Below are 24,982 nucleotides of genomic sequence, written 5' to 3'. Positions count from 1 at the left end.
AGAGCTGTATAAGTGCGTTCTCCTAACCTCTCTCTCTCTCTCTCTCTCTCTCTCTTACAAACCTTAGAAAATCAATGATGTCATACATCTAGGGTGTAACAGTAGGTTTTCTGTTTCGAGGCGAGTTTTCTGTTTTAAGCATTAAATACATTTGGTGCCTTTTAAACAGTTTTCCATCACATTTACAAATTTAACATTTTCCCTGTTTTACTGAACAATCTCCTTTTTGTAAAAATTTTTCAGTACAGTTGTTACTCCTTAATTCCAGTGTCAGTTTATAATGCAGCCCCAGTGCGCCCATACCCCCCAAATATTTAAAAAACTCTACATAAAGTAATTGGGTGATACAAAATATTAAATAAATTTGTTTATTTGCACAGTGTGCCTGGTGTTGGCACATGTCAACATCCATTAAAAATTGGTTCCGACTTGTTTAATTTCTGTACAAATAACGTATATTTTCTGAGTGAAGGGCGCTATCCAAATGTTAGTATTTGTAAATTCTTGATCTTTCGGCAAGCAGGTGACCTGCTTTTTACTTTACTTTACTTTACTTTACTTTTTACTTGGTTGCTTTCAGATTCAGACTCCCAAATTTATTGGCAGGAAATTACTATTGTTTTAGTTTTTTTTAATCTAATCAGATTCACATCAGTAGTTTACAGTACACACCCGCCATTAATATAACTATAGATGAGCGACTTCAAGTGGAACTTCAGACATCAAAGAAAATGTGGTTATTTCTTCAATGAAATACTCCTTCATAAAACAGAAGATAAAGAAGGTTGGACAGGACTGACCTGACTTAAGAACTGAGCAGCAGGCAAGTGATTCAGGACAAGCTTACGCACTGACTTTTTTGCTCTTATGACAAATGGAGTTGGCTGACTGGATGTGGTTCAAGTAATGCTTTTTTTTTTTTCTCTGTTTAATGGTTCGAAGTGTTGAAGGATTGTGGACAATGACGAGAGTACAAGACCTCAAACATCTTTCTGAAAAATGCAAGTGGCATGAAAGTAGTCACAGTCATCTAGAGGGATGTTTTCAACCAGTACACTAAGGCACAGTGCTGTGGCATGGAAATAATAGTGTAGTGCACTTGGGTCTGAACCTGAGTGATACCAGCTCCATAGGTGGTTGAGACCTGTCTAAGGAGGACAGGTGTACCTGGTGAAGCTGAAAGAAATGCAGCTCTGTGATCGCTATATTGCAGACACAGCACTTTGGAGCACTTCAGATGCATCACCGGGCTGCTAGAATCCAACTGCCCTAGTTGTGTGGTCGCCAGAAAGCCTCACAGTGCTGGTGGATAGTGGGTGTAGAAGTTGCCTTTGAGGCAGAGAGGGGTGGGCAAAGGGGTGAAGCAGCTTGGAGATGCCACCAAAGTGTCTGTGAAAGCTGATCTCTGAGCTGCTTTTTTACAGGCTTCTCTGGTAGTCCCAACCCTTTGGACAGTTGAGGTAGTGTAAGACATATCATATATATTTGTTTGTGAGATAGCGGTGTGCCTTGAGATGATTTTGGTTACAAAAAAAAATTTTGGGACACTGATATAGACAATAGTATGAGGCAATTTTTTTTTTTGTCAGGCTTAGTGCTTTGATTCAATTTAATCAGAAAGTAAATGAGAAATATTCAGGAATACAGTATTCAAGGAAAGGAGGGCAAAACTTATGTTCAAGGAAATACAAGTATCCTAATTATAAAGGCAGATTAAGATTTAAGTTAACTTGCCCCCCATCCTGTCTTGTACTACGCCCACAGGACAAGTTCATATTTTAAGATGTGGGGGTCCCTGGATCTTACAATGTGGATTTGTGCCCAGTTGGGTTAAGCCTGGCAAACTTGCATAGGACTGGGCAGACTGGCAGCAAGTGTAGAATAAAATTAGGGTCGGAATGACTCTATGGGTGTTGTAAATGATAAACTGGGATGCAAGACTTGAGAAAATGTGTATGACGTGGATTTATGGAATACAGTGGAAATGGCCAATGACTGGGCACTCTTATTAGCAGAGGCAGAATACGATTTGAATTGGACTTAAGCTATGGATGTGTTGTAGGACAGACAAAAATTCACTTTATTGGAAGATTGCAGAGGTGGGGGTGCGGACATTATGGTGTGGGTTTTGGCAGAATGGGGAACTGGGCAAGCTGGCAGAGGATTGGGCAATTTAGAGATACAGTGGGTGCGGAAAGTATTCAGACCCCCTTCAATTTTTCACTCTTTGTTATATTGCAACCATTTGCTAAAATCACTTAAATTATTTTTTTCCTCATTAATGTACACACAGCACCCCATATTGACAGACAAAAAAAAAGAATTTTTGAAATTGTTGAAGATTTATTAAAAAAGAAAAACTGAAATATCACATGGTCCTAAGTATTCAGACCCTTTGCTGTGACACTCATATATTTAACTCAGGTGCTTTCCATTTCTTCTGATCATCCTTGAGATCACCTTCATTTGAGTCCAGCTGTGTTTGATTATACTGATTGGACTTGATTACGAAAGCCACACACCTGTCTATATAAGACCTTACAGCTCACAATGCATGTCAGAGCAAATGAGAATCATGAGGTCAAAGGAACTGCCTGAAGAGCTCAGAGACAGAATTGTGGCAAGGCACAGATCTGGCCAAGGTTACAGAAAAATTTCTGCTGCACTTAAGGTTCCCAAGAGCACAGTCGCCTCCATAATCCTTAAATGGAAGATGTTTGGGACGACCAGAACCCTTCCTAGAGCTGGCCGTCCAGCCAAGCTGAGCTACCTGGGGAGAAGAGCCTTGATGAGAGAGGTAAAGAAGAACCCAAAGATCACTTTGGCTGAGCTCCAGAGATGCAGTCAGGAGATGGGAGAAAGTTGTAGAAAGTCAACCATCACTGCAGCCCTCCACCAGTCAGGGCTTTATGGCAGAGTGGCCTGTCGGAAGCCTCTCCTCAGTGCAAGACACATGACAGCCCGCATGGAGTTTGCTAAAAGACACCTGAAGGACTCTGAGATGGTGGGAAACAAGTCTCTGGTCTGATGAGACCAAAATAGAACTTTTTGGCCTTAATTCTAAGCGGTGTGTTTGGAGACAACCAGGCATTGCTCATCACTTGTCCAATACAGTCCCCACAGTGAAGCATGGCAGTGGCAGCATCATGCTGTGGGGGTGTTTTTCAGCTGTAGGGACAAGGGCGACTGGTTGCAATCGAGGGAAAGATGAATGCGGCCAAGTACAGGGATATCCTGGACAAAAACTTTCTCCAGAGTGCTAAGGACCTCAGACTGGGCCGAAGGTTTACCTTCCAACAAGACAATGACCCTAAGCACACAGCTAAAATAACGAAGGAGTGGCTTCACAACAACTCTGTGACTGTTCTTGAATGGCCCAGCCAGAGCCCTGACTTAAACCCAATTGAGCATCTCTGGAGAGACCTAAAAATGGCTGTCCACCAACGTTTACCATCCAACCGGACAGAACTGGAGAGGATCTGCAAGGAAGAATGGCAGAGGATCCCCAAATCCAGGTGTGAAAAACTTGTTGCATCTTTCCCAAGAAGATTCATGGCTGTATTAGCTCAAAAGGGTGCTTCTACTAAATACTGAGCAAAGGGTCTGAATACTTAGGACCATGTGATATTTCAGTTATTCTTTTTTAATAAATCTGCAATAATTTCAAAAATTCTTTTTTTTTTGTCTGTCAATATGGGGTGCTGTGTGTACATTAATCAGGAAAAAAATTTATTTAAATGATTTTAGCAAATGGCTGCAATATAACAATGAGTGAAAAATTGAAGGGGGTCTGAATACTTTCCTTACCCACTGTAGGTGTGGTATAAATAAATATATAAAATAAATAAATATATAATAAATAAATATATATATATTATATATATGTATATTATATAATATATATTATATATATATATATAATAAATAAATAGTATTAATAAAGTATCTATCTATCTATCTAAAATTTGGGTGGCAGGTACACCTGTTCCTTTCCATATCTATAAGGCAAGTTATGGGAACTATGGATGTCATGGACTGAAGTTTTGCAGCACAGTCGAAATGGAAAAACTGACATCAAATTGGGCATCTGCACTATGATAAGGACCGCTAAAGCATGTGGAATGACCAGACAGATGTGAAAGGCACTAAATAATGGGCATATAAATGTGCAATGCACTGTATAATAGATAAATGCTACTTCAGTTTGTCCCCCCCAAAAATTGCGCACCCACCCAAATTTTTTTTCACCTGCATCCACTGTTTAGTTCAATCCTAGAGAAACGGTGTAAGTCTTAGTAATAAACTCCTAGTTTATCCAGTAGTGTTGTAGCCAGTAGTCTAGGAATTGTGAACCAAACAACAAGCTTTATTTTAAAAGTTGTACTTGTACAGATGCTTTACTAATCATCATTTAAAAATCTACCAAACTTCTGCTACAGGTTAAACACTATCTCAAAACAGTGTATTCCATTTTAACTCTTGTCACAAAAGAACAGGACACATGACAGTGCACAATTAATGTAGTCCACTTGTACTTGCTGTCCTCTCTGCACTCATACATCTTTCTACAGTTTCTTTAGTTACTGTACATAAATTGCAGTACATCACAGCTGCTCAAGGCCTATTAATTTATTCGTTGCAATGTTTTCTGATCTTTCTTGTTTGTTTCTAATGCCTTTTGACCCCGGCATCCTGTTTATGGTTAATTTGTAAAAATGTACCACTGTGATTATTTGGTCCTAAATAATTAATAATAATCTCAAAGTGCAACATAAAAAGATTAAACAAAGGCAAGGCATAATTATTATATATATATATTATTATTATAATAATTATAACATTCTTGTTAATAAGCTTTCCTAAATAGAAAAGCCTTTAGCTGTTTCTTAAAAAATAATTGACACATGAAGTGAAATTATTGATGTTTATGTAGTCTTAAGTTCATGTTATATGTGTTTTTTGTTCATTTTATAAGATCACCTGTATATATATTGCATATAAAAATATTTATATGATAGATATATTTCATTCAATTACATGCAGGTTTGAAAGGCTGAGAAATGGACAGGCTTCCGCCACCCAGGTGAGAATTCTACAGTACTGCAATCTGTAATTATCTCATCTCTATTATATAGATGTGGAATTTATTTTGGTGGTTTTTTTTTCCCTCATCTTTCTTTAGGAACAAACTTTAGAAGCAGTTTCCAGTAATGTCATTGACATTAGACCTGCTTACTCAGCTACCGGAGACACCACTTCAAATAATTTCCATCCTTCACATCCTGTTAGTCAGTCAACCATAAACTCTCTTTCATCACAACTTGCTGCTCTTGGTAAGTATCCTGCAGCAACAAACGTATGCTACAAACAATCTCTAGGTACTTTAGTGCACTACTTTATAATGATAGTTAGAAGGAAAGTGTTGACAATGTTTATGGAAGGCCAGGAAAAAAATAAATGGAAGCAGGATGACCATTAGTCAGAAGTCTAAAATAGATCCATCTGACCTGATGAGCTTCATTCAAGGGAAGCAAATACTCCAAGTTATATTTAGCGAAAAAAAGAAAAGTTCATCTGCAAATTAGAGGTTAGCTAAATTGTGCTCTTGGTTACCAAAAATAGGTAGTCTTGAATTTGTTCAGTTTTCGAACCACTTCTGAAATAACTTGGTACATCACAGTTATTTCTGTGCTAACCTACATAATATATGAAAAACATAAAATGAAAATTTAACATTTATAATGTAGACAGGTACACATTATTTAGGAAATATGTGGAAAAAAACAAAAAGAATTTGAATGTAGGTCTTCTTTAATTAGATGCTGAGATACTGCTTAAAGAAAATGTTTGTATTCAACTGGGCAGCATTAGGGATCAAGGCCTTATATAAGAATGTCTCACATATCACCTCATACAGATAAATAGCTTTAATTTACATTTTTAATACCATTAAAAAAAAGACAAATTTAGAGGGAATGTTATAGTTTTGAAGGACTTTAATTACCGAAAATGTTAATTGGGCTACCCTTAAAAATAGCAGAGCACAAGAACAGGAGGTTTGTGGATGTAATCAATTACTTTTTTTTAACATTGTATGTTAAAGCATGGATGAAAGGAAAGACTGTCTATATTTAGTATTCAGTAATAATCTGATCTGCAAATTTCCCCTTGACATTAATATAGTTTATCTAATCAGGATAGGATTCTGAGGATACATGTGATCGATCCATTAGGATCTAAAAACTAAGACAATCATGTAATTTTAGTAAATGAGATAAATTGGGACAGGCTTTTAAGTGTTGAGGCAGCTTGAGCAGATGTGGAGCAGGTTTAAAAGTATTTTATGTGTAATGCAGAACAAGGTCATCCCAAAATTTAGAAGCAGTGAGAGATTGTAATTATATATTCTTTGGAACATTGCAAACTTTAAGATGTAAACAGAGGAATCAAGTAAAAACTGTGTATATAATTGAGTAATTTAATTGAGTAAAATTGAGTATTCAGTAATGTCCATCAGGCCAGCTCATGTAGGATACTTCCTTTCCTTCATCAGAACTAACTCTTAAATACCCTTAAAAGGAACTAACATTTTGATAGATCAACAAGAGAGTGCATGTATAATCAGAATGCTCAGTGTTTTAAGGTTAATTTGAGGGTCAGCCCTGAAGGACATTTTACAGTACTATTATTTCTCCTGTGCACTTATTTAATTAATGTCAGTTCATAATTCACTTGTAATAGAACTGGCAGTTGAAAAAAACTCAGTCCATTATCAGCTGTTTCCTAATATAAGTTCTCAAAATTTCATTAGTTCTGCTCCAGATGTTTCATGTGTATCTGTGTGGCAGTACTTTGTCTTTATAAGAAATGATTAGCATTTCAGAATTTGAGAACCCCAAGATATATGCAAGCCTGTATGCAAGAATTTCAAGCAAGTCAATACAAAAACTTTTCGAGAGTTATCTTATTCCTAAATTACGCCAATATTAATAAATATAAACCAGTAAGCTGTTGCATTTGAAGCAGAGATGTGGCAGTTAAACATTTTAACCTGTGGAAAAAAATATTTAGCCAGTCAAAAGTTTAACACATCCTTGGTATGCCCATATACAACCCCAATTCCAAACAAGTTGGGGTGCTGTGGAAAATGTAAATAAAACCAAAGTGCAATGATTTGAAAATCTCACATACCCATATTTTATATACAATAGAACATAGAAAACATACCAGATGTTGAAAGTGAGACATTTTACTATTTCATGAAGAATGTTAGCTTATTTTGAATTTGATGGCAGCAGCATGAGTAGTGAGAAAAGCGCTATATAAATGCAAAGAATTTATTTATTTATGTCTCAAGAACGTTGGAACTCTCAGAAGTAAGGATGTGCAGAGGTTCACCAATCTGCAAAAACCTACATCTCTAAATTGTGGAACACTTTCAGAATAATGTTCCTCAAAGTAAAATTGCAAAGAATTTGAATATCCATTCATTTACAGTACATAATATCATCAAAACAAAAATTCAGAGAATCTGGAGAAATCTGCGTGCGTAAGGGACAAAGCTGAAAATGAATATTGGATACTCATTATCTTTGGGACCTCAGGTGGCACTGCATTAGAAACATGCTTGATTCTGTCATGGAAATCACTGCATGGGCTCAGGAACACTTCCAGAAATCATTTTCTGTGAACACAGTTCACCATGTCATCCACAAAAGCTGGTTAAAGCTCAGTCCTGCAAAGAAGAAGCCATTTGTGAATGTAATGCAGAAACGCCACTGTCTTCTCTGGGCCAAAGCTCATTCAAAATGGACTGAGGCAAAGTGGAAAACTTCTTTTTTTTTTTTTTTTATCAGACATATCAAAATTAGAAATTCTTTTTGGAAAACATAGACACCACATTCTCTGGACTGAAGAGGACAGAGACCATCCAGCTTGTTATCAGTGCTCAGTTCAAAATTCTGCATCTCTGATGGTTTTGGGGGTGCATTAGTGCATATGGAATGGGCAGCTTGCACATCTGGAAAGGCACCATCAATGCTGTCATGTATATACGGGTTTTAGAGGAACATATACTCCCATCCAGACTAGTCTTTTTCAGGGAAGGCTTTGTATATTTCAGCAAGACAATGCTAAACTGCATACTGCATCTATTTCAACAGCATGGCTTCATAGTAGAAGAATCCAGATGTTGAACTGACCAGCCTGCAGTCTGGACCTTTCACCAATTGAAAACATGGCACATCATGATTGCAATACTTCAATTAACATTTAATGACATTTGTTTCATTTCATTGTATTACTGCAGTAACAGTATTTGTTTGACTGTTGACTGGATTTAAGCTTCTTTTTATTGTTTGCAGAACTTTACTTATACCTTTTACAAGAGATTGCACTATCAGAAGTATATGCATTTATTTACTTAAATTTTTATTATTTGTTTTCTGAAATGTTAAGATTTTGATCCATACAGAATTTCAGTTTATTTAAATACATTTTTATGGAGTTAAATTGTGCATTGTATTGGTTATAGAAAATGGTTCTGAATTTGAACACTTTTCTTAGTATTGTATTGAAATTTTGAGTTTTGGTATTGTGACTACCCTAGTGTATGAGATAAATAATATATTTATGGTGTTATTTTGCATGTGTGGTTTATGCAAATGATAGCCAATAGGTAAAGTGAAGTTATCTTGAGAGGGCATTTTCTTTCTTAATCTTAAATCTAGCAACATACTGTAGGTACAGTTTACATTAGTACATAAGAAATTTGCCAAACAAGTTTAGACTATTCAGTCCATCAAACTCAGATTTTTAGCCAGTACCTAAGTTGTCCCATTATCTCATCCAGACATTTCTTAAAGGTTGTTAACGTGTCTGCTTCTGTGGTATCTGGGGTGAAATTCTCCAGGCTGGTGGTAAGGCTGTCTTCCAGGCATTGCAAGCAATCTTTGCTTCCATTTGGGAGACAGGCGTCATCCTAACTAACTGGAAAATGGGACTCTGGATATCTGGAAAGCGAAGGGTGCTCGCCTGGATTGCTGAAACTACAGGAAGATAATACTGCTCTTGCAGGGCTCTAGACTAACTTTTTGCACTGGTTGCACTGGTGCGCCTAACTTTTTTTCTTAGGTGCACCAGCACAAAAGTTAGGTGCACCCAAATTTTCAACCGCATCACATTTAACACCACAGTTTTACAAGTTCACTTTATTTATTTATTTGTTTGTTTGTTTGTTTTTTTAAACGCTGTCCATATAGGCAATATTGACTTGTAAATGATTAACTAACAATCTGGTCAATATAAAGTTCTTTATTTGAGGGCAAGCACAATTCTACAAGAAAGGTAACTTACTGAAAAAGTGTTGGTGCTTAAAGTGCTTTACTGAGCTGAAATTTAAACTTAAAAAATCTCAAGATAAATTAACTAAAAAGAAAATCTAAATTATGTGTTTTAAGGGCTTCAAACTGAACATCTCATGGCTCAATGTCTTATGGACTATCCTCCATTGCAGTCACATGCCCCTCGGATGATCTTCTTGATCTTTGGCCTTGACTAAACCAGCTGGCCACACTCTCTCTAGCATCAAAATCTTCCAGACTTGGGCATGAGCATGCTCGACCTCAATGTGTCCAATAAGTATATTCACCGGTCTTCCTCTCCGCAAGATACGACCGTACACAATGACGCATTCCTTTGTGGCGATATCGATCAGGAATGTCATGTACGCACTGTTCGCAATTTGCACAGACGTCTTTTTTTTCAATGTATCTGCGATGACTCCTATTAATTGGGCGCACGCGACATCATTGCTGTACGTCGGGTTTACGTTCAAGCCATTTTTCTTCATAAGAATTATTTCGGACTTGGATTTAGTGAAGGGAAGTTCTTCTTTTGCAATATTGTAGGCAACGTTAAACTTAATTATCATCTTGGCCTCGTCTGATGATCTGTTTGCTGCTGCCTGCGCTGAAAGGCAGCGGGAGAGGGGATACTTGAGCAGTGCATTTATCGCGGCATGTAATGTGTTTTATAGATGCATTGTGCTTTTTCAGCGTTTCAATTCTAAATGTGTTAGAACCAGTCACAAATGCACTACTGCCGGCCATGGTCTTCCCACACTCTTTACAGTAAATACAGTGCATTATATTATCAGCTTTACTGTATCTTAGCCAGGGAAACTGGTCAAGCCACTCTTTTCGAATGTATACACTTTACCCTTTTAATTTCAGTGGGCTCGGACTCGATCGTATGTGGCTCATTATCTAATGCCGTCTCCGGACCAGGGCTTGCTATAACGGGAGATTGATGGCTCCATGTCAGAGCATTGGTTATGATTTTCGGACGGATCAGGCCCTAACTTAACATTCTTAACGAAAAAGCTGTCAATCGTTCTTTTCATCTTCTCTCATAATCCGCGGCTACTTCCACTGTTTACCTGATGGGCTACTCACCTCTCTCGGTCTGACTGCATCACATGCATTTTCAAACGTACACACACGTACAGGAATATCTGGACCACGGCCAATGGGGGGTGGCGGGATCCGCCCTTCACTATCTCTAATTGGTTTAGACCACGATATGGGCCTAATGTGTGTCTGTTGTTGAACAACAGGGAGACTTTAAGAGTCACGGAGTTTCGTTTTTTTTCCCCCTCGAACAGCTGGTCGCACCGGTGCAACCTTTGATTTTTTTTAGTCGCACCATTGAGAAATTAGGTCGCACGTGCGACCAAATTGGTCGCACTCTAGAGCCATGTCTTGGTGCCGGGCAAGGTCCTTGCTGGGAGCATCCTCATTAGGATCTGTGATCACTTGCTGACCTACTAGTGACTGGAGCAATCAGGTTTTACACCTAAGAAGTCTACCATCGACCGCATCCTGGCACTGTAGGTTCTCACTGATTGTAAATGCGAATATTGGCAGAGTTTCCTTGTAGCTTTTGTTAATTTTTCATAAAGCGTTTGAGTCAGTTGATCGAGCTGCCCTGTGGGACATCCTGAGACTTCGCAGGATCCCCCTGAAGTTGCTGGATATAATGTCCAGCCTGTACATGGGTACTGTGAGTGCTGTGCAGAGCGGAGTCAAAACCTCTCTTTTTCCCAGTTGATTCTGGGGTTCATCAGCAGTGTGTTCTTGCACCTACTCTTTTCAGTGCTTGAATGGAGTGGGTGTTGGGCAGGGTTGTGAGGTCCGGCAGCTGTGGGACATCTGTTGGTGAAGAGAGATTCACTGATCATGACTTTGCAGACGATCCTGTGATCTTTGCGGAGTCAATGGAGGCTCTGATCGGGGCTCTCAAGAGACTGAGGAAGGAGTCTTAGTGTCCGGTCTTATGAGTGTCCTGAATAAAATCAAAGATCCAGGCCTTTAATGACATCTTGGGCATTGTTTGTCTGCGGAGAGAATGTTGACCTTGTTGAAAGGTTTACTTACCATGGCAGTGACATTCATGTGTCTGGTGACTCTAGAGTGACTCATGTGTCTTTAGAGTCCTGGTGCTTCCTGTTTTGCTGTATGTTTGCGTGACATGAATGCTATCCAGTGACTGCACTCCTTTGGTACTGTGTCTCTTTGGAGAATCCTTGGGTACCACTGGTTTGACTTTGTGAAGAATTAGTGGCTGCTCACAGAGTGCCGACTGAGGCACGTCACCTGCATTGTGAAGAGGCATTAGTTAAGGCACTGCAGCCACGTGGCACGTTTCACCAAGTGTGGTCCAGCTCACAGGATCCTTATTACTGAGGACCTGAATGGCTGGACTAGGCCAGAGGGACACCACCGTAACACCTGGCTGCATCAAACAGATGGTCATTTCCAGAGGGTGGGACTGGACCGCATGTCTGTTTCAGGGGTTGCTAACCAGGATCCCGAGCTGTTTCTTTGTGTGGTGGGAGCAGCAATGCTCTGTACCAGTGCATGCTCCCCAACCTGACCTGAGCTGATATTTGTCATATTAAGGAAAGTAATGTACAGGCTGTAAGTGCAAACATATTTATTTTCAGTGCTACAGCTATAGGAGATGCCAACTGATCCAGCACCTCTAGCTCAGGGTCGTTGAACTGGAGGAAAAGTTGGTTGGCCTGTGTTGTAGTAGAGAATTGGCGGACCTGGCCCAGGTATACTTTAGAGAGAGAGAGTGTGCACCCCTAAGGGAGGAGTTTCCAGACCAGACAGGTAGAGAGATAGGTGGGTCACAGTCAAACAGCGTAAGGTAAAGGGTGCATGTTGTCTGGGGGCATTAACTTCAAAATTGGAAGTGTCAAACCATTTTCAGGTCCTTGTGGAGCTAGATGGTGTCTCTGATGAGGAGGTTGTTGGCAGGGATGAGGAGCTCCAATGGGCCACCTCAAAACCAGCTCCCTGAAAGAGAGAGGCAGTAATAGTTGTGGACTCAATCATTAGTGGGATTGAAGCGCAGGTTTGCTCCAGACACAGAGAGTCTCGCACGGTGTGTTGCCTTCCGGGTGCACAGGTAGGAGACCTCCCTGAAGGCTGAATGGTGAGAACATGTGGCTTCGCCTGGAAAGCATTAAGGAACGAGGCCTTATTTTAGGAATGTGTTATAGACCACCCAATGCAGACAGTAACTTCAACACACATCTTTTTAATAATATTAAAAAGGCAAGTTTACAGGGGAATATTATAGTCATGAGGGACTAATTATCCAAATATTAACTGGGATAACCTTGCAAAGGGCAAAGCACAAGAGGAGTTTTTAGAAGTAATCAGTGACTATTTTTTAACACAATATGTTAAAGCACCAACGCAGTGTGTAGCTAGTCTGGATATAGTATTTTGTAATAATCAGGATAGAATTGAGGGTCTATAGGTGATTGTACCACTAGGGTCAAGTGACCATAATATAGTTTTCATTGTTTTATAAGAGTGCAAATGCAAAGACTAAAATTGTCAGGTTTAACTTTGGTAGGGCAAATTTTGAGCCGATGCAGCAAAGTCTAAGCAGGATAGACTGGGATAAGCTTTTAAGTGTGCCGACAGTCAAGAAGTAGTGGGAGAGGTTTAAAAATGTTTTACATATAATGCAGGACAGGTACATACCTACATTTGGAATTAATAGGAAATTAAAAAAAAACTCCACAGTGGGTTAATAAAGAGTTAAAAAAAAGAATCTGCAAAGGAAAAAAATTCTTTGTAAGGCATTTAAAACTAATGATTGCAAAGTGAATCGTAGAGCTTATGAGAACATTAGGGCAACCATTAAGAAGGATATCAGGGAGGCTAAAAGAGAGTTGGAGAGTGTCACACACGTGTGCATGGGAAGCAGCTGAAGGGCTTAGACAATACTGTTTATACATCTGCCCAGGGGGGGGCGGGGTACGCTGACGCTCTTTCTGAGTTCTCTGCAGGTCTTACCCGGGAAATCCCACCAGGAGCCGCCATTTCCAGGAAGGACACACCACCTCGGTTCCGCCCCAAGAATGAGGTCACTTCGGTTCCGGCCCCAAGGGTGATGTCACTTCCAGTTCCGGCCCAGAGGACGACATCATTTCCGCCCTCTGAGCTATAAAGCTCACTGCCTTTGCTTAGGCAGGCAGTTCTGTTTTGGACTCTGTTGTGTAACAACTGTTTAAATATGCCTCAAAGACTTTTGCAGCCGGAAACCGATTAAGCGGGTGGCTGCCCCAAACCTTCACGTCTCTGGTCTCCATCTTACAGTGGCGTAGTCGGCAGGATGGTGTCCCGATGAACCGGGACACGAACTTCATGGAACCAGGTGGGTGAGTACGGGGCCGAGTTTCAGGGCAGGGAGTGCCGGAGGGTCAGGAAGGACGCTGTGCAGGCTCTGCTCCATGAGCATAACCGGGCTGACCACCCATCTCGTGGAGAAGGTAGAGGGGACCCACAGGCGTGGGCTGGCTTCTGGGGAACACACTCGAGTGGCTCAGTATGCTCTCCTTGGCAGGAAAGCCGAGCTGCCCATCGTGACCAAGGTCCCTGTTAGCGATGGGTTGTCCCCAGGCTGGCAGGTGAAAGAAATAATAAACTGGGAGTTTAACCCAAACAAAGGGCTGTCAGAGCAGGCTATGGCTCTCTGGCAACAGGTGGGTGAGTGGCTACGGCCATTTGAGTTGACCCCTTACAAATAGTGCAGCAAGTGGCCTGTTTTTTGCTGCTAAAAGCTACCCCAGGAATTTGCCCAGCCGCCTGGGGCGAATTCCATTCTATGGACGAGCTGCTAAACCTTGCAACCCAGAGGCCGGCTGTGAAACCTGGGAGGCAGAACAGCCGCTCTGTGGACTACCCGGGAGCTATGTCCTACTAAAGCAGTCCCTTCCACGCAATCCAGAGCCTGTTCCGAAGTCGCCGGGCCGTCTGGCTTGCGACCTGTCGGGGAACAAGGCGGACCGTAGGGGACAATGGCGGGTTGTTTGTGTGCCCTTAGCAATCCCTGGCGGATAAACATACGGGGAGCTTATTATTAATGGACATAATAACAGCGGTGTTTGATTCCGGCAGTAACGTGTCTGTCGTTGCTTGCCGTTTTATTCTACCGCAACAATGGATTAAAAAAAAGACCAGTCTAAAATGTATACACGGAGATATCCGCGTACAATACCGCCCGGTGTTACGTATGTCTCGGAGGAACCCTTCGCGCTTACGTGCGGTACCCCGGATCCTCCGTTTCCCGTAATCCTCGGGCGGGACTGGTCTGACAGTAACCGCGGTAGTTTAGAAAGCATTCCCCGAAAAGCTTTTGGCCTCGTTATAGATGATAAAGACTCATCTCAAGCTGCTTCCACACCGTGTAATCAGCCGACAGGGAGTGGGGCGGTAGGCCAAGAGAGTGACGAAGATACTCCCGGACCGTCGCGGGCTACTACGTCATCCACTAGCGCCCCGGCAGCGAGGAGGATTCTCCGCCCCTTGAGGTCAGACCGGACCCGCTCTCTGAGTTGCACTTTCAGTTTAGAGCGACTCCGGCTTCTTTCAAGAGAGAACAGTGGAATGACGACTCTCTGAAGCACATAAAGAATGCAGTGGTTCTCGTTAACGCCAACGCGCATTTGCCCATGCCACAGGGACCTCACTTTGTCATGGATAATGAATTATTGTATCGGGTTGCTGAACATGAGGGAAGGTCCGGAAGTTGTTGCTAGTCCCGCGGACCTACCGGCAGGTTTGCGAAGTAGCCCACTCTCACCTTCTTGGAGGCCATCTCGGCTCCGATAAAACATTAGAGCGCATTAAGCTCCGTTTTTTGGCCGGGATTAATGAGGAGGTTCGCGCTTTTGCATTTCCTGCCGGAGTGTCAACTGCGGCAAATTCCTAGGAAGGACCGTGCTCCTCTGATTCCCCTTCCCCTTATTGACGTTCCCTTTGACAGGATTGGGGTGGATATAGTAGGACCCTGGAGCCCTCAGCCGAGGATATAAATATATACTCGTCCTCGTGGATTATGCAACCCGATTCCCTGAAGCCGTTCCATTGCGCCGCTACCACTAAAAATATTGCACGGAACTAGTAGGAGTCTTTTCACGTGGGCATTCCTAGAGAAGTCCTGACGGACCAAGGAACGCCTTTCACCTCGGAAACGTTCAAGGAGACTGCCAAGTTACTGAAAATAAAGCATTTAAAACCTCGTGTATCATCCTCAAACCGATGGGCTAGTGGAGAGATTCAATCAAACTCTCAAGCAAATGCTACGTAAGGTAGTCAGCAAGGATGGGAGGAATTGGGACCAACTCCTCCCCCTTGTCCTCTTTGCCTACCGGAAGTCCTCAAGCCTCTACGGGTTCTCTCCCTTTGAATTACTATACGGAAGACAGCCCCGGGCTTATTAGATATTTTAAAAGAGGGCTGGGAAGGGGAGGCACAGCCCTCCACTAACATTTTGGAGTATATCGCCCAATTGCGCGATAGATTTGATGTAATAAGACCTATACTAAAAGTCATATCGAGGAGGCACAATCAGCACAGGCCCGCCTGTATGACCGTGTACGACTCTCCGGGAGTTCCAACCGGGGGATCGCGCCATGGTATTGGTTCCTACTTCACACTCTAAACTGCTCGCACATTGGCTAGGCCCCTACGAAATTAAGGAGAGGAAGGGATTGGTCGACTATTTGGTGAAACAGCCCAATCGCCGACCAGCTGAGCGAATATATCATGTAAACCTGCTGAAACCGTGGAAGGAGAGGGATCCCGATCCCTCCTCCGACAGCCCTGCTCTCTCTCGGAAGTAAGTGCCCTTAATTTCGCGAACAGCTATCTCCCAGACAGAGACAGGAGCTCAAGCAGCTATCCGCCGGTCCCAGAGGTGGTAAGTGAACAACCAGGTCGGACCTCTCTGATTGCGCATCGACATAGTGACTGACCGGGGTGATCGTCCGTGAGCGACCCTACAGACTCCGGAGGCAAAGAAAGTAGAAGTGGAACTGGAAATCAAGCGAATGCTGGCACTAGGAGTGATCGAGGAAAGTAGTAGTCCCTGGTCCAGCCCCATCGCCTTGATTGCTAAGCCTGACGGCAGTTGGAGGTTTTGCAATGACTTCCGTCGGCTCAACCAAGTTTCCGATTTGATGCTTATCCCATGCCTCGCGTGGGCGACCTCCTCGAGACTGGGACCAGCCAAATTCTTGACTACACTTGACATGACAAAGGGGTACTGGCAGGTTCCTTTTACGGAGTCCGAAGGAAAAACGCGTTTAGCACTCCTAGCGGACACTGGCAGTATCGTGTCCTTCCATTCGGGTTACACGGGGCGCCTGCGACTTTTCAGCGTCTGGTGGACAAAGTGCTCCGCCCCATAACTCGTTCTGTGCTGCCTATCTGGATGACGTTGTCATCTATTCCAGCACCTGGAAGGAGCACATACAGCAGGTCACAGCAGTATTACGGACATTGGGAGAGGCGGGCTCGCATCAACCCCAAGAAATGTTACTTGGGTTGAGAGAAGCCAAATATTTGGGCTACCTAGTGGGCGGGGTACTGTGAGGCCACAGTGTTCCAAGTTGCAAGCCATAATGGCCTGGCCCGTCCAAAACCAAGCGGCAAGTCCAATCCTTTCTCGGTTTGGCGGGTACTACCGCCGGTTTGTGCCTCGTTTCTCCGAGAGCGCGCCTTGACCGACTTGACAAAGAAAAGAGCTCCTAATACGGTGGTATGGTCTGATAAAGCGGGGCTGCATTCAGTGACTTAAAAGGGCTCTGACTTCAGCACCTATCTTAATCTCCCCTAACTTCTCTCTCCTTTTGTCCTCCAGACGGACGCCGGACACAGGCTTGGGAGCCGTGTTGAGCCAAAGCGTCGGCGGTGTTGAACACCCGTTATGTACCTGAGCCGGAAACTGTTGGACCGGGAGACCAGGTACGCGGCGGTGGAGAAGGAGGCTCTGGCGATCAAATGGGCGGTGACGCAGCTGCGGTACTACCTCTTGGGTCGCGTGTTCACTCTGGTGACGGATCATGCGCCTTTAAAGTGGATGGCCCTTCACAGGGAGTCAATCCAGCGGGTCACGAGGTGGTTTCTTGACCTGCAGCAGTACAAATATACGCTCGTTCATCGACAGGGGTCCCTTCATGCCAACGCCGATGCCCTCTCCGGCCCACGACCTCGGTGCAGGTCGCCCGACCCGGCGGGTCTGGGCTGAGGGGGGAGTCTTGTCACACACGTGTGCATGGGAAGCAGCTGAAGGGCTTAGACAATACTGTTTATACATCTGCCCAGGGGGGGGTACGCTGACGCTCTTTCTGAGTTCTCTGCAGGTCTTACCCGGGAAATCCCACCAGGAGCCGCCATTTCCAGGAAGGACACACCACCTCCGGTTCCGGCCCCAAGAATGAGGTCACTTCCGGTTCCGGCCCCAAGGGTGATGTCACTTCCAGTTCCGGCCCAGAGGACGACATCATTTCCGCCCTCTGAGCTATAAAGCTCACTGCCTTTGCTTAGGCAGGCAGTTCTGTTTTGGACTCTGTTGTGTAACAACTGTTTAAATATGCCTCAAAGACTTTTGCAGCCGGGAAACCGAATTAAACGGGTGGCTGCCCCAAACCTTTCTACGTCTCTGGTCTCCTCATCTTACAAGAGGAATATAGCAATTAAGGGGAAAGAAGACCCTAAGATATTCTTTCAGTATTTCAGTAGTAAATGAACAGTCAAGGATGAGGTAAACTGAATCAGGAATAGTAAAGGGGAATTAAAAGATACTTAAAGTGAAATAGTGGACACTGTAAATTTGCATTTTTCTGAGGTCTTCACAAGTGAGGAAGTGGATAACCTCCCAGAGGTAAACGTGACTACTAAGGAGGTTCTGAGTGTTTTAGAAATTGTAGAGGGAGAAGTACTGCTCAGATCAAATAGTGTGAAATCGAACAAATCTCTAGGACCAAATAATATTTTCCCTCAAGTTCTTAAGGAGGCTAGTGAGTACATATATAAACCCTTGACACATATTTTTAGGAAGTCACTGGGCACTGGGAGATTCCGAAGTACTGCAGAATAGCAAATATTATCCCATTATATAACAAGGGTGACTAGGCAGATCCAAGCAACTATCGGCCAGTATGCTTAACATGCATCACAGGAAAATTAATGGAATTAGTTACTAAGGATAAGATTGAGCAGAACGTGGCAAGTACAGAAGTTTTTCTGAATAGTCAGCATGGGTTCAGAAGAGGGAGGTCGTGTTTTACTAACATGCTGGAATTCTATGAGGAAGCAACAAAAGAATGCGATCAAAGTGGAGCTTATGATATTATTTATCTTGACTTTCAGAAAGCATTTGATAAGGTGCCACATGAGAGGCTGGGCATCAAATTAAAAGAAGTGGGAGTTCAGGGTGATGTTTTTAGATGGGTACAGAATTGGCTCAGAGACAGGAAGCAGAAAGTGATGGTGTGAGGAACCTCATCAGAACTGGTTAATGTTAAGAGTGGCACTCCACAGAGAAGACCGACTAGGCTCATTCCAGGGCTTTAGGGGATGAATTACGAAGGAAGATTAAAATAGTTGAGCCTTTTCAGTTTAAGCAAAAGAAGGTTAAGAGATGACAGGATTGGAAGTGTTTAAAATCATGAAGGGAATTAGTACAGTGGATCGAGACTGTTCTTTTAAAATGAGTTCATCAAAAACACAGTGACACACAGTTGGAAAGTTGTAAAGGGTAAATTTTGTACTAACATTAGGATATTTTCCTTTACACAGAGAACCACAGACACTTGGAATAAGCTACCAAGTAGCGTGGTGGGCAGTAAGACTTTCTGGATTTTCAAAACTAGATTTGTTGTTTTTTTAGAAGAATTAGGTGGATAGGACTGGCAAATCTTGTTAGGCTGAACGGCTTGTTCTCGTCTAGATTGTTCTAATGTTCAAGGTGGTTTTAGTTATGAAAACCACAAAAACAAATTATCTCAAATTGCCCTGCTGTTTATTTTTTTTTTTTTATGTTTGTTGCAAAATTTGAGAACAAGAATTACTATCAGCGTAATTAAATTAAGTTTTCATCAAGACATTATTTTACCTATATCATTACAATTACCTTTTATTTGTTTTGTTTTCCTTAATATTGTCTATATAAATCTCAGACTGTGGTTCCCTGTGTGTTTCTTACTGTGTTACTAATAGAGCCACAGAGTTAAACCAGAGTCCTGGTTAACAATTACTGTATATCAGTAACATTTCGTTATTCTTTTACAACTGTGTTGCTTTTATGTTATCCTATGCCAGAACACATCATTTACATATGGTTAAATGTTTTTCCTTTTATAAGTGTGGGCTCTCAATATATTCAAAACAGAATAGTTGTATCATGCTGTGCTCATGCTGAATATTTTTTTACCTATAATGAAAGACACCTTTTTAAAAATATTTAATCTAGCTTACATTGATCTTCTCATACTCAGCCTTCAGCAGTTTTCTATCATATCAGCTGACAAATTAGCTAATGTTACAAAATTATTTTCTAGGGGGTTTACCTGACAGGCTGAACCTTAAATTTTAGATGTCAAATTGCTGTTTCAGCTAGATTATCATTTGATTTGTGTATTTTTAATTAGAGTATCATATGACAGTGTATCATGGTGCAAAGAAATGTTGGCAACCAAATAGAGCATTGGAGAATGTTGAAGGCACCAGAAAGATGAAGGATTATAGCAGCCAGCACTGCAAAGGATATGAGACATGAGTAGTCAGATGAACAAAACAAAATAGTGTTTGTCCCTCACTTATTTTTTATTTCTTCCAAGTGTTTATTATAGAGTTATCATTTAGTATTTGTAGAGCATTTTGTAATATCTACAGTACATCTCCTAGATCAGTTAATCAGACCTTAAAATCATACTTGGAGATCTTGTGGACTTCAAGATTCTGCTTTATATCCTGACCTCATCAATAATTATGTACTCAGATTTAGACTATGTCACTTATTTATTTCTAATGTCAGTAACATAATATCACTGACTTACTGCTTGAATGTTGACAGTTATACTGTAGGGTTTATACTACCTCTTAGCACTCATCCTATAGACTCATAGCAGGTTAAACAATCATACCTCTGGAAAAGCTATGTTAAATGTGCGGGTAATGTTTTAAGCACAGTGTAGCTGCTTTTTTTTTTAATTAAAAAATAGTAATTTCAACTACTCCGGCTGCAGATGGTAAAATCATTGTTTTTTCATTTCTGGTACTTTGATTATGATCCTATCAAGATGGTTTGAGGACCTGTTGGGAGTGGTATTTGGAAAATTCTAATATTTGTCTGTGTCTTCAGGTTCTGGTATTCTGTTAATTTACCCCTACATAAATATATTATTATTACTGAATATACCTAGTTGGTCACCATGACATTCAGGTATTATCCAATGCATCAATATAGTCTGTGTGATTAATGTGCTTTGGACTAATATAACATTCCTATGAAAATTATTCTTCCATGTAAAAAATATTTTATTTCTAAATATTATTTTGCATTGCATGGTTTTCATTTTTATTATACATTCTTGTTTTTTGTTATTATTATCATGCTGTATCAGTCTGTCACAAAATTATTTTTTGGGCTCTGCCAGGAGAAACAATGAGAAGGTTCTCTGTTTCCAGAGACTTCAAGATTTATTATCTTCAAGTTACAAAAAGTATTACCAGACACACTGGTACTTGAGACCCCACAACCACTGATCCCCAGACACGGTGGAGCACCACAGTTGCTGACCTTTTCAACCTTGGAACTTGCGTATTTTGTCCCTCCATAACTCTCCAACTGCATGCTGTGACAGCATGTGGAGAAGATAACAGCAGGTTATCTAAAAGATTTTCTTTAGATATTGTCAGAGTGCACACCATCTTGTTTTTAGCCAGTCTTAAGGGGTTTGCTATTTTTCTTGATTGTTGTTTTCCACGTTGAAATAAGCTTCATAATCTGTTGATAAACTTTTCATGCTCACATTATATTTCTTATTTCTGATTTGCCCTTTCATATATTAACACAGGTTCAAACCCTGCTTCTGTTACTTCAACTCTGATGACTCTGAATGCAGAACCAAAAACTTCTAAGCCAGGGGAAGAAGACGAATTTGACATGTTTGCTCAGACAAGAACTAGTTCATTGGCTGAACAACGAAAGAAGTAAGTGAGCTAAAAATGGGAAAACATATGGAAATAAATACAGGTAAAATTTCTGTTACAATGAACTCCCAGGGTGCCAAAAAATATTTTGTTGTAATGAAAATTTCGTTATAATGAGATTCTGTATTTGTTACTATAGTGCTTTCTTTAACTTGCGCCCAGGCATTTGCAATCATTTCAATAGCTTCTTTTGCGTTAATTTTAATCTCTTCCTGCCTATAAGTTATGCTGATGAGAATTTTTCTCAGCATTTCCTTGTGATAATACACTTTCATGGTGTAAATGATGCCCAAATCCAATGGCTGAATCACTGCTGTGCAATTGGGTGGGAGTAATTCAATGCGAAAATTATCTAAATGCAGAAGCATGTTGTGGGCAGCACAGTTATCAATCAGGAGCTGAATCATCCTTTTCTTCTTCATATTGTGAGGTTTCTGAACTCTTTTGAGACACTCACCCCCACCCCTACTCCCCACTCAACAGGAACGCACCCTGAAGTGCATCCTAAAGCGCGATTGCAGCGTCTGTGGAAGATTGTTTGTCCATTGCTGGGACAGGGCAAAAACAGGCTCATAGCGTTGCAGTGAAGCGACACAGAAACCAATCATAATAGATCAGGGTAGTGCTATAAGTCCCTGTCTTACACCCCAAAACACAAGGCTTAGTCTCAGTACTTTAGCAAAACCAGCTTTATTCAGCTTGAAACAGCAACGGCACACTTATAGTGTGATCTGCCACTCTGCTATACACAGACACAGCAGTCAGGCAGGGTCGTGGCCAGATCAGTGATCAAGTAATCCTGTTACCTGCATTTGTACCTGCAATGTACCTTGCACCAGCCATCGAGATCTTTTCTGTTTGCTTTTGCTGGAGAGACGCAGCATAGCTTTGAGCCTACTGCTGCCATGGCAACAGTCTTCCATAGATGCGGAGATCGGACTTCGGGATGCTCTTCGGAGTGTTTTCTAGTTGGGTGAGGTCCCAAGAGAGTTTACAAACCTCACATTTTCTTGAATGAGTGCCACATTAATAGGAATGTTTCTTGAACGAGCATCACTGAAACACATAAACTGCTTTTTTGACGTCTTCAAATGCAGCAGTTCACATACGTTTGCAACCCAAGATTTTCAAGAAAGTTGACAGCGTTGATGGTGAAATTCCGAAATCACTGGCAATGTCTTTTTGCTTTTTGCCACAATCGAGAGCTGCAAAAATGTAAAGTTTTTTTTTTTCCTTAATATGAGCTGATATCGTTTTTTCATGTCCGCCGTTTCTATAGGAGGGTCACAATGAGTTAAATTCCAATGGATGTTTTTCAAATGTTGACAAGCAATAACCAAAAGGTGTCACTGAAAACCACAGGAAACAAAAAATGCAAAAAAAAAACCCAACAAGTACGAGGAAAGTTTGAAAAAAGAAAAAAAAAATACAATATTTCTGTTTGGGGATCGTTGTGCACAACTGAGCTGCGACCACAGAACTACAGTAGCTGCTCTGTGGATGATTTATTCAGGCATTTCAAGGTCTTTTGTGGACTTCGTTGCAATGAAAGTATCTGCTGAATGTACTTCATAGTAATGAGATTTCTATAGACTTGCGTCATATGGGGAAACTGTCAGGATCATAAAAATACTTTGTTGTAATGAAAATTTCATTTTAAAGATATTCGTTGTAACGGAATTTTACCTGTATAATAAAATAAAACTCCAGTGTAATATCTAAGGTTGTTTAGTACTGTGTGGGCAGCTTACTACGTCTGTGTGTGTAACCCATAGTTAATAAATTGTAGTCTTTTATTAACCAGCATAAATGTACATAAAACTAGCCAAAACCTTGTTTTCTCATGGAATTCTGGCAATTAGACTAAACCACGAAAAAGCAGAATACCAAAAGAGTACCATTACTGACCAAGCTTCAAAAGCAAGAAAAGGACGTTCCTCTTTTGATTGCATGACCCACATGTCATTACTATCTTTAGAACGTGTGTATCTAGGAGCACACAGCACACCCTTTTATCTTATAGCCTCCTGGAAGATTATGATTATGTTAAAAGAGGGTTTACCAAGTCATGTACTATATATGAAATGACATAACATTAGGGCTGACCTATTATAAGCAGAAAAGGATTAATCTACTATATATGGGTATCAGAATATACAAAATTTTTGCCATTTAAATTGAAATCCTGATTAACTTTTTAATTGCTTATTTAGTTACTGGGACACTGGAGGCCTGCATCTGTCACTTTTATAATTTTAGTCAATTTTATTATTTAATAAATAAGCACTTTTTATGTTGTACATTTGACTTTACATTTAAATTGTATGATATTGTCCACACCCTCATTATTTGCAAGAAAATTTTATATCAGTAAAGTCTATTTGTCTGATCATATTTTCATAATTAGCATTTCACCCACATTTCATATGTCTAAAAGAAAATGCAGTAATGCCAGTGGAGTAGATTTTTTTTCTTATCATTACTGAACTGTTGTTTATAAGAGTTCATACCAACATTTCTCATATTTAGGTGTCATAATTGGTGGTTCCAAGGAGAGTAATTTTGAATGAAGTGTCCAAATTTCATAGAGTTCTGTGGCTGCAAATTATCAAGAGATTTATATAATGCAGCAGCAGGCAAATGAAGGCATTTCTGTCGTCTCAACCGCCCACATAGTCCTTTCTAACCTCAGTGTAACCTAATACACTGTAACTCTAACATACCTGATTCCTTGCACTAATTTCCCTGAGTGAGCATATTTATATATTTGGCATGATGAAACAGCCTTGTCACTTCTAACTGGTTCTCTGACTAGAAGATTTTTGGCAGTCAGCACACAAGCAACCCGTGCTGCACTGCCTGGAACAACATAGACTGAGATCCCAGGGAAAAAATATGTTTTTGCCTTGAATTTAAATAAATCTGAACCTCTTCCCAGATTTTCTACATTTTGGGATTTGTGGAAACTTTCTGAAGATTTATGTCAAGGTCTATCAAGAAGCAACTTCTCAAATTCTCCATTTTCATTCACAGGATCTTTTCAGGCAGCATTACTACAGGGATTATTTCATACACCTATGGATGAAAGATCGTGAGGATAGTTCTTCAGTATTTAAAGTATCTGACGTCTTTTCATATGAATGTTAAAAGGAACAAACTGAACCATTCACTGGATTATAGATCTTGACAGAAATATAGTCAAAACAAATGCTTAAGAGTTTCAAGTTTACTGTGCTGAAAAAACATTTTTAAAGAATGGATTCCAATTGAGGGAAAAGAACATATTCTCTGATGTCAGCTTTTTGAAAATTCACTAAGTTACTTTGTGAAATATAGCCTTCTGCTAGTCAGAAAGTTGAAATCTATATCAATTTTCCTTTTTGTCCTGCGAAGCCAAGCAC

The 24,982-nt window shown here is 41.0% G+C and overlaps 1 protein-coding gene across 2 annotated transcripts in view; it reads left to right on the top strand.

Annotated features, from left to right (window-relative positions):
* tom1 (target of myb1 membrane trafficking protein) overlaps nt 1-24,982 on the top strand; it is an 86,665-nt gene that overhangs the window by 44,074 nt on the left and 17,609 nt on the right. For both annotated transcript variants that reach the window (XM_039766444.1, XM_039766443.1), the window contains exons 9-11: nt 5,044-5,083; nt 5,183-5,333; nt 21,446-21,581. In XM_039766444.1, coding sequence (XP_039622378.1) covers nt 5,044-5,083; nt 5,183-5,333; nt 21,446-21,581 — 327 coding nt within the window. The remainder of the gene's footprint in view (nt 1-5,043; nt 5,084-5,182; nt 5,334-21,445; nt 21,582-24,982) is intronic.

The sequence above is a fragment of the Polypterus senegalus genome, chromosome 10 (assembly GCF_016835505.1).
Source record: "Polypterus senegalus isolate Bchr_013 chromosome 10, ASM1683550v1, whole genome shotgun sequence".
NCBI classification, from domain to species: domain Eukaryota; kingdom Metazoa; phylum Chordata; class Cladistia; order Polypteriformes; family Polypteridae; genus Polypterus; species Polypterus senegalus.
Note: the sequence above shows the minus strand (reverse complement) of the source record. Positions and strands in the feature narration are given on the sequence as shown.